Genomic DNA, 14,096 nt, shown 5'->3' with positions numbered 1-14,096 from the left:
ATAATATATTGGGTGAGTGCAAAAGTTCGTGCGGAGTTTGTGAGTAAAAGTCACACAGTGATTAGGCAAACAAAAATCTTTATTCAATCAATGATATATTCTCCATCGTTTTCTATAATCTTTTCCCAACGTTCTGGCAGCATACGGATGCCTCGATCATAAAAACTGCGCGGTTTAGATTCGAAGAACGAAGAGACACCGTTTTTTAAGGCCTCCAAAGAGTCAAAGTTTTTTCCATTTAAATAATTTTGCAATGACCGGAACAAGTGATAGTCAGATGGTGCGATATCAGGAGAATACGGTGGATGCGTTAAGACATCCCATTTCAGGCTCTTCAGTTTGCGCAGCGTCTTTTTCGAAACGTGTGGTCTGGCGTTGTCGTGATGAAAGACGACTCCCTTTGACAAAATCGGACGTTTCTCTTTTATTTCTCGATTCAGATTGGTTAATTGGCGACAGTACTTGTCCGAATCAATCGTTTCGCCAGCGGGGAGAAGCTCGAAATAGATTATGCCCTTGCAATCCCACCAAACAGAGAGCATCACCTTCATCGGGTGCAAACTGGCCTTTGGCATTGTGTCACCATGCTCACCTGATTGTTTCCATGTCCGTTTGCGCTGAATATTGTTGTAGAGGACCCATTTCTCATCGCCCATCACTAGTCGATCCAAAAACGACTCGTTATTGAGCCGCCCGAGTAAAGAAACGGCTGCAGAAATTCGCTTGATTTTGTTCTTCTCGGTCAGCAAATGGGGCACCCATATATCGAGCTTCAAATCGAATCCCATCTTTTTTAAACGCCGAAAAGCGGTTGATCGGTCAACGTTTAGTGCTGCAGCAACTTCTTCTGTTGAAATTCGCGGATTATTGAACACTAAAGTACGCAAAACATCGTCATCAATGTCAGAAGGTCGACCAGAGCGTGGCTCGTCTTCAAGGTTAAATTCTCCGCGCCGAAATTTAGCAAACCATTTTTCCACAGTTCGTTTAGCTGGTGCTTCATCCTGATAAACGTCCTGAATGTTTTTTACGGCTGCGGCAACGTTTATTCCCTTCCGAAACTTGTAAAGCATAACATGCCGTAAATGCACTTTATCGATACTCATTTTTAAAGTGATATTTCTCGAAGCAGTTTGTATGAAAACAAATGATTTTTTTTTTAATAACAGCTGAAGACGTCACCTTTCCAACCTTTCCAAATTATATAATATGTAGATGGAAGTATTAATGACAACACTTTACGACGCTTATAACTCCATCTATTGAAACTCCGCACGAACTTTTGCACTCACCCAATATTATAAAAAAATATGTAGTGAATTAGAGTATTTTCTAATCATGTTTTTAATCTCAGAAAATCGAAACGTTTACATTTCTAAAATGTTATAATTGTCCATATTTCCTCTGATATTTTTTCTCGATTATCATATTCTATCTTATTTAATAAATAAAAATTTTTTTATTAATCTTATTAAGAATGCTTTCGAAAACTTGTGTATAACTTATGTGTGACATATATTCTATAATATAAGAAATAAATATACATTTGAAGCTTTTTAGTTCTGCTGTTTATTTTGATAGAGGCAAATGAATCTTATATATGTACTAAATTGAATATTACATATAATTAAATTGACTTTAGATTTGGATAATAGTAAATTAATATTTTATAATTGTAAACTTTTGAAATAATTTACCAATCTGTTCGACTTTTGTTATTATCCACCACTGTTTATTACATTGTCCAAAATAAAAATTCCAGTTGTTGAGTCATACTACTTAGAATCAACCGAATAGTAGATCAACCAAATGCAGAGATTGGTCAAAGACATGTAATTCTGCATCTGACGTATTTATGAACACTCAGTGTTTCTTGCACTATACGTGATGTGATAACAGAAGAATGGTGTAGTGTAGGGGCTTACTCCAGAGCCATCTATTGAAGGAAGGAAGGAAAGAAGGAAGGAAGGAAGGAAGGAAGGAAGGAAGTAATGTGATAACGAATGATAACACATTTTTTAGAGGTTGTTAGGAGTTCTGCAATCATTCACTTGTATATAAGAAATATAAAATATTGTTATAAACAAATACAGATATTCATGTATTTATGTACAAGACAATATCTTGCAATGAGTCACTGTAGCGTACCTAATTGTAATAATCGATATAACTGGAAAAGAAAAAGTTTGGAGCAACTTGATGAAAAAAGTAATTATGGAAAAATATCTTTCCACACGTAAGTAAAATTTATAAAATCTAGTGTTGCAATTATTTTAAATTTAAGTTTTTAAATCAAATTTTAGATTTATTATTTAAGTTGATATATTTATTACATGCTAAATGTATTCACTATTTATTTATCACTATTATATGATAACAAATGTTTACATTTAAAGTAATATATATAATTTTTAGATATCCAAGAGATATTGTCTTGAGAAACAAATGGCTGGAAGCATTAAATCTAAAAGATTATAACCTCTGTAAGTCATCAGTTGTTTGTTCTGAACACTTTAGAAAAAATGATTATGAAGAATATTATAAGCAAAAGAAATTGAAGAAAGATGCTATTCCACATGTATGTATAATAATACTATATATTCAATATGTAGTAGTTATATATTATAATGACAATTTTTTTTTAGTTATTTAACAAGAAAGACTTAGAAAGGATACAAAATAATATAAAGCAGAAATTATCAACCAATGTAGAAAATTGGAGGAATATTGAAATTAGTCACAAAACATCAACCAACAATATAGAAAATTTTGGATATATTAAAGCTGATTACGAAGCACCAAATAACATCATAAAAGATATAGCGGATATTAAAACAGGTTAGTATAAAATAGCTTAGCTACAACCACTTCTGAAAAGATTTCTATATTACTTCATGTCATAGTTTTACGTCAAGTGTTTATGTCATGTTAATAAAGTATTTAATGACATATTTTATTTGTAGAATTTATCAAAGAAGAAAAATGTATTATACCAGAGGAAATAATTGATATTAATACAATAGAGAGAGATATCCCTTCACAGAATATTTCATACATGGTACATAGATCAACAAGTATTTCTCCTGAAAGGATATTCAATACTCCTGTCATAGTGCAATTAAAAAAGACTTATAAGAAAAGAACACAATTATTAAAACATAAATTGTATGATGTGACATGCAGTTATAAAAAGGCAAAGAAACAAATTTATGAGTTGTCAACTGTTTTGACAGAATTTCAAAAGTTGATTACAACACATTATCCTGACATACTTCAGCATTTAAGTGAAAATACAAAAGAATTTATGAAATTATAATACATCCATAGCAGAATATATTAAAATAATACAATTTTATTTATTACTTTAATCTGTATATTGTAAATAATTATTATTATATATTTGTTCTTTTTATTATGATTATATTATTCAATGCCGATGTAAGACAAAGATGTGAGGATTTTCTAGCATACTAATGACAAAGTTGCTCTTTACACAAAATAAAATTAACAGAAGGAAAATATACATATTTGTATTTATAATACGAAATTATATAGAGAAAAGTTATTATATGTAACTTATGAAATATTTAGAAAAATGTATAGAAAAATTATATTTAAGACATGTACATATATTAAGGAAAAGGAATATATTAGATATGATATTCTATTTGTGTGTAAATAGCAACAAAAATTCAAGTCAAGTAATTATATTAGCACTGAACGTTTCTCTCCCTTTCTTTCTTTCTTTGCTGGTATTATTTATACATTTTTATATTTGTTAACTATGATTTTCAACCATATATACATTACCTCTATTCTTAGGAATATATAATTTAACAATTTAATTGTAATGACTAGTTTAAATAGATATCGACATAAAGATTGATCGAAAACATCGAGAAAATAATTGACTCTCTAATAAAAAAAGTACTTAAATATTCGTTCTCTCTCTCTCTCTCTCTCTCTCTCTCTCTCTCTCTCTCTCTCTCTCTCTCTCTCTCTCTCTCTCTCTCTCTCTCTCTCTCTCTCTCTCTCTCTCTCATTGGACAATGTGCGAAACGTATCTTATAATATCGGATGCGGGTGTTTGGTGAAAACTTGTGTATTGTCAAATTTCTAACAGAAAATTATTTTTTTACGAAAATTGTTTAATATCAAGTAAATTAATAATCATGACTATTATAAGATTTTTAAGCCGTAATATGAACTTATCTCGGTTGCCAACACTGTATCCATGTATTTACGGAGTAAGATACTTTATAACCTGTATATAATTTTTGGGTTATAAATTTTGATTGCTCTCGATTATTCATTATTAACACAAATTTTATTATAATTCACACTATTATTTTGTTTCTTTTTTTTTTTTTAGCAAAATGTACGATTTTGGTCGTCACACGAAAAGTTTGCTAAGCACAAACCATTGGAGAAGGTTAGGAATATTGGTATATCGGCTCACATTGATTCTGGGAAAACTACTTTAACAGAACGTATTTTATTTTATACTGGTAGAATATCCAAAATGCATGAAGTGAGTATAAAATAGGGTTAGTACATATATTTTTATAAATATATCAAGTGCGATATAAACAGAATTCTTTAAAATGATGTTTCCATAAGAATACTGTAATGATTATTGTATATGTATTTGTTGTTATTAGGTAAAAGGAAAAGATAATGTTGGTGCAACAATGGATAGTATGGAATTAGAAAGACAAAGAGGAATCACTATCCAATCAGCTGCAACATATACATTATGGCAAGATCATAACATCAACATTATCGATACACCAGGACATGTAGATTTTACAGTGGAAGTAGAAAGAGCTCTACGTGTTTTGGATGGTGCTATACTTGTTCTGTGTGCTGTAGGTGGTGTTCAGTCACAAACACTGACTGTAAACCAACAAATGAAAAGGTACAATATACCTTGTTTGGCATTCATTAATAAATTAGACAGGATGGGTGCAAATCCAAAAAGAGTTTTGGAACAAATGAGGGGAAAACTACATCATAATGCTGCATTTATACAGTTACCAATTGGTCTAGAAGGTGATACAAAGGGATTAGTTGATCTAGTTCATCAAAAAGCAGTTTATTTTGAGGGAAAATTTGGAGAAATTGTTAGAGAAGATGAAATCCCAAAAGATATGAATACAGGTATGTACTAGGTATGTAAAGGATAAAAATCTTAGAGTGCACTGAAGTATTGCTTTTTATTTTATAGTTTTATGATTTACTAACATTTTATTGATTAGAGGTGAATGAAAAAAGACAAGAATTGATAGAGCATTTAAGCAATGTGGATGATGTACTTGGTGATTTATATCTGAATGAAATGAAGTTAACTGAAAAAGACATTATGGATGCCATACATAGGGCATGTTTGAAAAGAAAATTTACACCTGTATTAGTTGGAACAGCACTTAAGAACAAAGGTGTTCAGCCATTGCTGGATGCAGTAGTGAATTATTTACCGAATCCAGGGGAAGTAGAGAATTATGCTTTTCAAATAAAAGCAAAGTAAGTTTTATAAATTGGCAGTAAATCTGATACATACTAATAATATTTAAATATTTGAGTAATTTCTAACAAGAGGTTTGATTTAGTAACGAACAGGAGAAAATTATAATGGATTCTGCTCGAGATAATAAAAAACCTTTCATTGGATTAGCATTTAAATTAGAAGCTGGAAGATTTGGTCAATTGACATATTTCCGTTGTTACCAAGGAATGTTGAGCAAAGCAGATACTATATACGATACAAGAACGAAAAAGAGGGTAATTATATTTGTGCATACACATAATGCTACTTTTATAATTCATGTTGCAAAGTCGTACAGAAAGAAGTGTTATAATTATATCTTATAGATCCGTGTTCAAAAATTAGTTCGGCTTCATTCAAACCAAATAGAAGACGTGACGGAAGTTTATGCTGGAGATATCTTCGCTTTATTCGGCGTAGATTGTGCGTCCGGTGATACCTTTGTGAAAAATTCTAAACTGAATTTATCGATGGAATCGATCTACGTTCCTGATCCTGTAATGTCCATGTCTATCCAACCAAAGAATTCAAAGGATCGAAACAACTTTGCCAAAGCTATAAATCGATTCACCAAGGAAGATCCGACGTTGCGGATGCATTATGATTCGGATAACAAGGTATGATTTCTTAATATCATAAATCAACATTTAATGATATAGCATTTAAATAAATAATTACTTAGCAACTGATGTTTGAGAGATTTGCGTTTCTTTTTTTTTTCTAGGAAAGCATAATTTCCGGAATGGGAGAATTGCATTTGGAGATCTATGCGCAAAGAATGGAACGCGAATATAATTGCCCGGTCAGTCTCGGAAAGCCAAAAGTTTCTTTCCGCGAAACTTTAACGAAGCCGCAAGAGTTTGATTATTTGCATAAAAAGCAGTCTGGTGGTGCCGGTCAATATGCTCGAGTGACAGGAATTATGGAGGTAAAATCTAAGTGAAAAATATATTTCCTTTCAATACTTTCATTGTTAATATTTATTGATTTATTGCACCAACGTCAACAGTTTATGTCTACATTTTGTGCATAACGAATAATCTGTGTCTTTTCTGTGATTTAGCCATTGCCGTCTCATAAAAACACGCAGATCGAATTTTCGAACGAAACCGTAGGCACCAACGTTCCACGACAATTCATTCCAGGTGTGGAAAGAGGCTTCAGAACTATGTGCGAGAAAGGTATGCTCAGTGGTCACAAGATCGCCGGTGTCAAATTCAGGTTAATCGACGGTATGCACCATTCCGTTGATTCTTCGGAGTACGCCTTCTTCCTAGCTGCGCAAGGTGCTATCAGAGATATATTCGAAGTCGGTACCTGGCAGATCTTGGAGCCGATCATGTTGGTCGAAGTGATGAGTCCAGCCGAATATCGGGTACAACCATACGTCTGGCTTGCGTTTAATTCAGTACTCGCATAAAAATTGTTTATTTATCATACGGTAGATAATTTTTCACACATACTTCTATTGCTTTTTATAGGGTCAGATATTAGGACAAATTAATAAACGAAAGGGCATCATAAACTCGACCGAGATGAATGAAGATTGGTGCTCGATCGTTGCGGAGGTGCCACTCAACGAGATGTTCGGTTATGTCGGCGAATTAAGATCCACTACTCAAGGTAAAGGAGAATTCACCATGGAGTATGCGAGATACAGTCCTTGTGTAGCAGAGGTGCAAGAGGAACTTATCAGACAGTATCAACAGTCATAGAGGATAGTAATAGATAAGAAAAAGCAAAAATCGAAAAATTGATTATAGAATATGAAATAGATCATTCTTTAGTAAAGAATTGTGCGACGTTATTGAGAATGCTACAAGTTCGTATGATGATACCATTTATTATATCTTTAATACATCTGATGATTAAAACTGATAAATTAGTAGCATGTAAGAGGAATGGACCAAATGTATACAGTGATCCATATATTAAGAAAATATATGATAGTATACATTAGTCCATGTCGCAGTTAATATATAATGTAATTTACAAAACAAATAGAAAATATAATTTCTATCTTGGAACTTTTGCTCCTTTGTATATTATCTATTTATGTATATTATTGATTTATATATATATATATATATTTTTTCCCTCAATACAATTTGAAATATAGCCAACGAGAAAACTTTCGAGAATTAATGAAAAACGAATTCTTTTATTCGGTCATTGGCTGCTTTTCAAACTAAACCAAGAAAAGATATTTGATCCATATTGAAACCAAGTGTATAATAGCCCAGATAAGAGAAACTTATAAAAAGTATCTTAAAGATGTCTGAAAGGCGTTCTATTTTTCCAAACACTATTTAAACATCTTTTATCCATTTTCCAGGTGTCTTTTAAAAGTTTTTGCTATCTCGATGAGAGATACATCCCAAATATTTCGCACTGAAACTATTTTTACTTGTCAAGAGCTCAGTTCTCGAGCCATATTGATTGGTGGTTGTGCCGTGTGTAAGTATTTGACATATACATAGATGTGTATGAAGTTGCGCATGAGTGAAATTATGAAAAAAGACACATGCATAACCTCTGCAAAATACTGTCAGTGTAAATAATTCTTATCATTTTGTTATATTTACTATTTACCAGTGACAGCCAAGTCGTTGCATTACACACTCTGAATATGCGCACTATTGTAGCCAATGAAACTTAGCACAGTCACCCCCCGCATTTCAGTACAACTCCCCTCGCCTATCTTACGGGCTTATGCTCTGTCCCTATATTCCTATGTCTATGGATATAACATTAGGCCTGTTCGTTTTGTTTGCACTGCTGAACTGGTGCATTAAGTGAAAGTGAGACAAACGTAGGTTTTCTCACTTCAACTTGATGCACTACTTCAGCAGTGCAGACAAAACGAACAGGCCTATTTAAAAGCATTCCTCCTATATCTCTTTCGGTCGTCATGGTGACGACGCCTCGCCCGCCTTGTCGCGCGAGATTGGCGGCTAGGTGGCGCGGCAGCGCATGCGTGAGTGTCGAACGTGCAGTGCAGTGCCGGCAGCGATTGCAGCATAGTCAGTAGCGCGTTGACGGTGGAAAGGTGAGGGTCGTTAGTGTGTACGCGCGTCTTACTCGTGTGTACCCTTAGCGTCGCGCGTTCTTCGTACACGAACGGATCAGAGCGCGTCGCCGAAGCGCGGTTGCTGCTGAACGTCCCCAGGAGGGCTCGTCACCTCTCCGGTCGCGCGTCGCCGAGGTCGTGCCGTCGGCGCCGCGGGTGTGTGCGTGTGCTCGAAAAATGTAATATGGCGATGGTTGCGTCGTCGAACATGAGCGGCCACATACAGAAGCAGCTCACCAGGAGCCTCGAGCGAATCCTGGAGGAGGCGCACCTGAGCGGCGAACTCAAGCTAAGCGGCCGAAAGCTGAAGGACTTTCCGAAAGTCGGGAAAGCCGGTTCGGCCGCTAAGTACAACCTGCAGGACACCGTGATCGCAGGTGAGTTCATTTATGCGTTCGTGTTTATCTACGTATATGTGTGCGTTGCCCTCGGTTATTGGCTCCGCAGTCGATTTCACAAAGGGTGTGAAGTTGGCTGAAAGCGGGAAGCCGCAAGGCCGGCAAGAGGATCGAAAAAGTAATGGCAGCAACTTTTTCCGTCGCTTGCTTTCTGGGAAATCGATGTTGCGCGCGCGATCCAACTTCCGTGTCGTCGTATTTTTGCGTTTTTTTCACAGTTACAAGACTCAACACGGTTAATACGTAAGATTGACCATGTCTCTTTATCTTGCTTTCTACATCTATCACATTGTCATATGTAGTTCTGACCGTAATATCCAAATCGGGCTGCGCGTTCGTTAACCCGTTTAGACCGGACCGACGTCGTTTCGGGACGAAAATGTCAGCTTCGCGAGGAACGATTCTGCCGTGGAGAGCAGCCGTGTTTGCAAGCTGTTATTAACATTAACATATTAGCCGTGCGTTAAAACGTGTATTTCCTATATCGAGTCGTCACGTTGCTGATGCCGTTAAAGATCGGTAATCTCCCAGCGTCTTATCGCGGTAAATTGACTACAAAGCTTAGAGATAAGAGAGTAATAAGATTAGAATGAACCATCAGAGAGAAATTTCTTTTTCAACTGTGAAATGTATCAACTGATCGTTCGTAATCTCTCTGCCGCACTGACACAAGACATTCCTTAGGATTTCGGTTCCCTTTAGAACAATCCGCTAGATGCTTCAGTTTAACGGACATTAGATACTTCAGTTCTCTTGAATTCGGCAAGAGTTCGTTTTACGATTATCATAGATACATACATAGATAAGGGGCTATACTTTTGGGCAACATTGATATAGTAGTTATAGCCTGTCTATAGACCGCCTGCACATTCTATCTGCTGGTTTTCTTCCACATATTCTAAAATTTACATATGTCGCTGTTACGTATAAATTTCTATTTTTCACGACTTTCGCATGTTTCTTTTGTTCTTACGTATATTATTTTTACCTGACAATCTTTCTCTTTTCTAGTACATGTCTGCCTGTGCATATCTTTAATTTTTTCAACGTATCAGTTTCGGCAACATTATATTTCTTATGCCATACATTGGCTCCCATGTGCTTCAATAGAATCTTTCCCAGAATGCTTAATAAATAACGCCTTGTCTCTCTCCCTCTTTCTCCCTCTCTCTCTTTCTCTCTCCTCAAAATTCCGCCGGGGCGAACCGCCGTCGTAAATATTGACACGCCGATTCTCGCCGATGCGCCGTTATATTTACCAATATCTAATAATACCTTAACCTTGCACGTAAAAATATCGCAATGTTATTTCTGGCTGGGAGCCTTCAATGTGGGAAATTTGATGCGAGTACGAGCACATTACAACAGTGAGTGCACGTCGATCTCGGTATTATCGACGTTATCGAGTCCCCCGGATTATTTAATAAGCGAATTCGCGCACGTACATATGTACCTACCGATCGTGCAACGCGCCGGTGCATTGACCAGAGAAACCTTTGAGCATTACCTAATAGTGCGCGCTCGCACCTGCCAGGTTCGACACCTGGCGTGCATTACTCACCGGTAATTGCGGCCGCTTCGATTGCGGGACTTTGTAGCAAAATGCGCAGCGCTGGCAGATTTATTAAACATCCAGCCGAGCGTCTTTCAGACGATGATGATGCGGCTAGCGTGGAGGCATTAAAAGCGTTTCGGAATCTCGCACTCTCATTGCGCGTTTGATGTCGAACGCCTGCTTTTTTTACTTCTTTCGTCCTGCCGCATTAACTCGATCCGCAGTGTACAATGTTCTCGCTTCCTCGCGTCATTTGACGTTACGGGCGGCCGCCGATGATTGATTGAATTCGGACGAGAGATTATTCGATATATTTAATTATGGCGACATGTCAACGTGAACGTATCTTTTTGACTCGATCAACGTACGACGCTATGATTTACCTCGGTTCATTGCGAAGCAGCGCTGCAGATTTGTTTTCTTTTCTCCTTCATAAAAAAACAGGGGGACAATCGAGGGGGTTATAAATTGATGCGATGACATCTCTGCTTTTCCCCGGTATTTCGTGAAGTACTCACACCGGGATTAAATTTGATCGTATCGTATGATAGTCGAGGGTTAAAACTGGACGATCCGAGGGAGGGAAGGAGGGAGACACGCGCGCGCGCGCGAGTTAATTTATCTCACTCGAGATAATTACGCGACGGACGTCAAAATCTTCGTTTCGACCGCGGCCGTTTGCACCGTTTGCCTCGTACATCGAACTCGTAAAGTTCGAGCCACGAGTCGCGAGCACAGGCGAATCCAACATCCAGTCCGGCTGAAAAAGCGAAGCTGAAATACCTAGGCTAGGTTTTATTTCGTCAACGCGCAGGCACGCCGCGCGAGCTGCGTTGCGGCGGGTGCAAATACCGCACGAGCGGTAGCAACAAACACGGTTGTGAACGGTTCGAGAGAAATGTTGTAAAAATCAGACTGCTCGCTCTACGTTAACGTTGCGTTTTGTCCGTTTGAAGGTGCAAGTGCTGAACGATATTGCCAGGAACTCGTATTTTATCTCGAATTATCACACGTCTCGTAAACTCGGCGTCTCGTGGGAGAAATCCTACAGATAAGTCTGTAATCTCGGATAAAACAATACGAGATGTTTCGTCTTTCAATTACGGAGAGACTTGCGTATCTTTCGAAATCTAAAGACATTTTCTCAACCGTTTCGAAGGTCCAGAAAATTGCTAAAAAATTATTCGATCGTGAATTTCATTCTATCTAATGACGGGAGAAGCAAGAATTGTCAAGATTGATCGAGGATACTAATGAGTCGAAATAGCGATTAGTTAGCCGGTCAACACGATTATATGTGCGGCCGTGTGGTCCTGACTTTACGACGCCCGTAGCTGGAGAGACGGGCATTGGCCTCTTTGCTGCCGCAAGTTTGCGAGATGCCACGTGCGTTTTCACTTTTCGCGCGAAGCGTTTTCGCGTCGCTTCTCGCGACACGCAAGAAAAGGGTCTCGTGCGGAGAAAGGACGTGGCGTTGACGCGGAATTCCCGAAATAGACTGAACAACGGAAAGCGGGAAAAAGCGGCCTGCGGCGCAACAAAATTACGCGCCGAAGTTATGCGTCCCCGCAGGGGCGCGCGAATTTATTTCTGGTCGCACGGGGCGGCTCGTTTAAAACGCTGGCGGCACGAGAGAGCGCGCACGCAATCGCGCCCGCAACTCTCTCCCCAGTCTCGCGCACAAAGGACTTTCCGCGTGATAATTTCGCCGGCCGATAGACCGGCCGCGTCCTGCTTCTGCTTTTATCAGCTTCGGCCGCGGCCTGAATGTGCAAACCGGCGGCGCAGCGCCGCGGCGACGGCGATGACGGCCGCGGTGACGGCGGCAGGACAACACGGTTATCGCGGCGCACCCAGTATTTCCTCTTAGCGCGATAAATATTGCGTCTGACAATCGATAATTCCAAGAGTGACGCGAATTACGTGCGCAAGGCTCGAACGAGCGAAGAGAGTGCGTGCGATGCGACGTGTCGTCGTGGCGTCGCCCCTCCGAAACAGAAAAACAACAAGCGCGCACGGCGTATCGGAAACCCGGCCGGGTCAAACGTCGACAATGCCTCCGGTGCTTCGCGACGAAATCTCTCTATGAAATCGCGCTCGGCTCTGTCCTGGTGATATTGTCGTCGCGCTCGTATTCGGCGGCAGCGTGCGAACTGTTGTATCCGCGCGGCTCTTCGCTTGGTCGTGTCGACGAAAAATGCGACGAAATGAAGCCTAGCCTGGGTATTCATCGTTAAAAAAAAAAAGGAAAAGCAAAAAAATATGCGCGCAGAGAACGGCCTCTTCTGCGAGATTGTTTCCTCGAGATAAATGTTTACGTGTTCGCGTTTTAAGGCCGCCTCATCCTGTTCCCGAACTCCGGCAAACAGAGGCCTCCGGTCTGACAATTGAAGTATCTCGCGAAGGATCTCGGAGAGATTCGTGTTGCGTCGCGAGTAACTTTTTCCCTCGTTTTCGCGGGCGTTTCCCTCGCTCGCAGAACTTGTAATCACCGCTAAGAGTTTCCGCGAGATAGCGGCGGATTTACTCGGGTTTCTGCGTGCGCGCGCGCGGTAATGTGCAGTCTATACGCGCGTGTACGTGTGCGCTTTTCGTGTAGGAGTGATACGTGTATCAGATGGATATCTGGGTCGACACGCTGCAACATTGAATGCGGTAAATTGCGGGCTATTCTCTCTCTCTCTCCTCCGCGCTTTTCCTCCCCGCGATCTCCGGGGGATAAAAAGTCTGACCGAGCCGATTATAATTCCGCGTGTCCGCTATTGCACGTCAGGTTAGGACTTTGCGGCGCTGATTCATCGTTCCCGAGCGAGCAGCGAGCGAAGGATACCCGCGGTCTGCTTTTCGCCGCTGCAGAGGCCGATGCGGTGCCGGTTTCGCGCGGTTTCATCGGCGAGGCTGCTTTTTTTCTGCTCTCCTTTTTTCCACTCTCTCTCTCTCTCTCTCTCTCTCTCTCTTCACGCGCGATAATCGGCCGTTCGCGAGTGCTAACTCGACGCGCCAAGAATGCGAGATAACGCGTTATTGTCGCGCTTGAATTTTCCCGCTCGTTATACGCGAGTCCCGATCGTATTCGCGGCACGTGGGTGCGCCTTCTTATGCCGGACGAACAATGCGTCGCGACCTTACGTGTTCGCGTTGGAAACCGGAATTTTCCCCCTTGCTGCTCCCCGTTGAACAACTGTGCCTCGCGAGCACAGTGCCCCATATTTTCGCGGCGCTCGTGTTCGGCTAGATGTTATTCAACGCGCGAACGATAATCAGCGATGAGAAAGCGTGGGTGTACTTTTTCCCGCCGATGATTTTTTCCAAAAGTAGCGCTACCACGCACTAACTCGGCAGTTGCGGTTTCGCTTCAGTCTCGAAAAACGCGTCCACGCGTTGATCGTCTCGCCTCGATCTCCACCGATTGTTTCAATGCACCGTTTAACTTTGAGACGTCGTGAGTTGATGCAATTCGCGATGGATTACCGCGCGCGCTTCTCTTTCCGCTCTCTCCTCAAATATACGCACGTCGGAGATCGTTAT

At 39.7% G+C, this 14,096-nt stretch overlaps 3 protein-coding genes across 4 annotated transcripts in view; all 3 read left to right on the top strand.

The window, feature by feature from the left end:
* The first annotated feature begins 1,947 nt into the window (after window positions 1–1,947).
* On the top strand, window positions 1,948–3,331 carry LOC105189413 (uncharacterized). Its single transcript, XM_011151498.3, has 4 exons — window positions 1,948–2,236; window positions 2,416–2,578; window positions 2,646–2,838; window positions 2,964–3,331. Exons 1-4 carry the CDS (start codon window positions 2,004–2,006, stop codon window positions 3,314–3,316), a joined length of 942 nt encoding a protein of 313 aa, XP_011149800.2. The 5' UTR covers window positions 1,948–2,003; the 3' UTR covers window positions 3,317–3,331.
* An 841-nt stretch (window positions 3,332–4,172) lies between these two features.
* Window positions 4,173–7,534, top strand: mEFG1 (mitochondrial translation elongation factor G 1). Its single transcript, XM_011151143.3, has 9 exons — window positions 4,173–4,247; window positions 4,373–4,531; window positions 4,662–5,160; window positions 5,259–5,523; window positions 5,610–5,781; window positions 5,872–6,162; window positions 6,270–6,473; window positions 6,609–6,920; window positions 7,027–7,534. Exons 1-9 carry the CDS (start codon window positions 4,173–4,175, stop codon window positions 7,258–7,260), a joined length of 2,211 nt encoding a protein of 736 aa, XP_011149445.1. The 3' UTR covers window positions 7,261–7,534.
* Window positions 7,535–8,431: 897 nt separating this feature from the next.
* The window catches only part of Lrch (Leucine-rich-repeats and calponin homology domain protein), a 51,874-nt gene continuing 46,209 nt past the window's right edge, over window positions 8,432–14,096 (top strand). The window contains exon 1 of one of the 2 annotated variants that reach the window (XM_019844228.2): window positions 8,432–8,992. In XM_019844228.2, coding sequence (XP_019699787.1) covers window positions 8,800–8,992 — 193 coding nt within the window. In that variant the 5' untranslated portion in view covers window positions 8,432–8,799. The remainder of the gene's footprint in view (window positions 8,993–14,096) is intronic. The other variant, XM_025300544.1, reaches the window with a different exon arrangement.

This window comes from Harpegnathos saltator, unplaced genomic scaffold, assembly GCF_003227715.2.
Source record: "Harpegnathos saltator strain DR-91 unplaced genomic scaffold, Hsal_v8.6 scaffold374, whole genome shotgun sequence".
NCBI classification, from domain to species: domain Eukaryota; kingdom Metazoa; phylum Arthropoda; class Insecta; order Hymenoptera; family Formicidae; genus Harpegnathos; species Harpegnathos saltator.
This window is presented reverse-complemented; position numbering and strand designations above follow the sequence as displayed.

Excerpts from the sequence above, each read along its gene's own strand:
- mEFG1 (XM_011151143.3), top strand. The coding sequence starts at position 4,173 with ATGACTATTATAAGATTTTTAAGCCGTAATATGAACTTATCTCGGTTG. Across the intron at positions 4,532-4,661 it reads GAATATCCAAAATGCATGAA|GTAAAAGGAAAAGATAATGT; the intron begins GTGAGTATAAAA and ends TGTTGTTATTAG. Across the intron at positions 6,921-7,026 it reads TGAGTCCAGCCGAATATCGG|GGTCAGATATTAGGACAAAT; the intron begins GTACAACCATAC and ends TGCTTTTTATAG.
- LOC105189413 (XM_011151498.3), top strand. The coding sequence starts at position 2,004 with ATGATAACACATTTTTTAGAGGTTGTTAGGAGTTCTGCAATCATTCAC. Across the intron at positions 2,237-2,415 it reads GGAAAAATATCTTTCCACAC|ATATCCAAGAGATATTGTCT; the intron begins GTAAGTAAAATT and ends TATAATTTTTAG. Across the intron at positions 2,579-2,645 it reads AGAAAGATGCTATTCCACAT|TTATTTAACAAGAAAGACTT; the intron begins GTATGTATAATA and ends ATTTTTTTTTAG.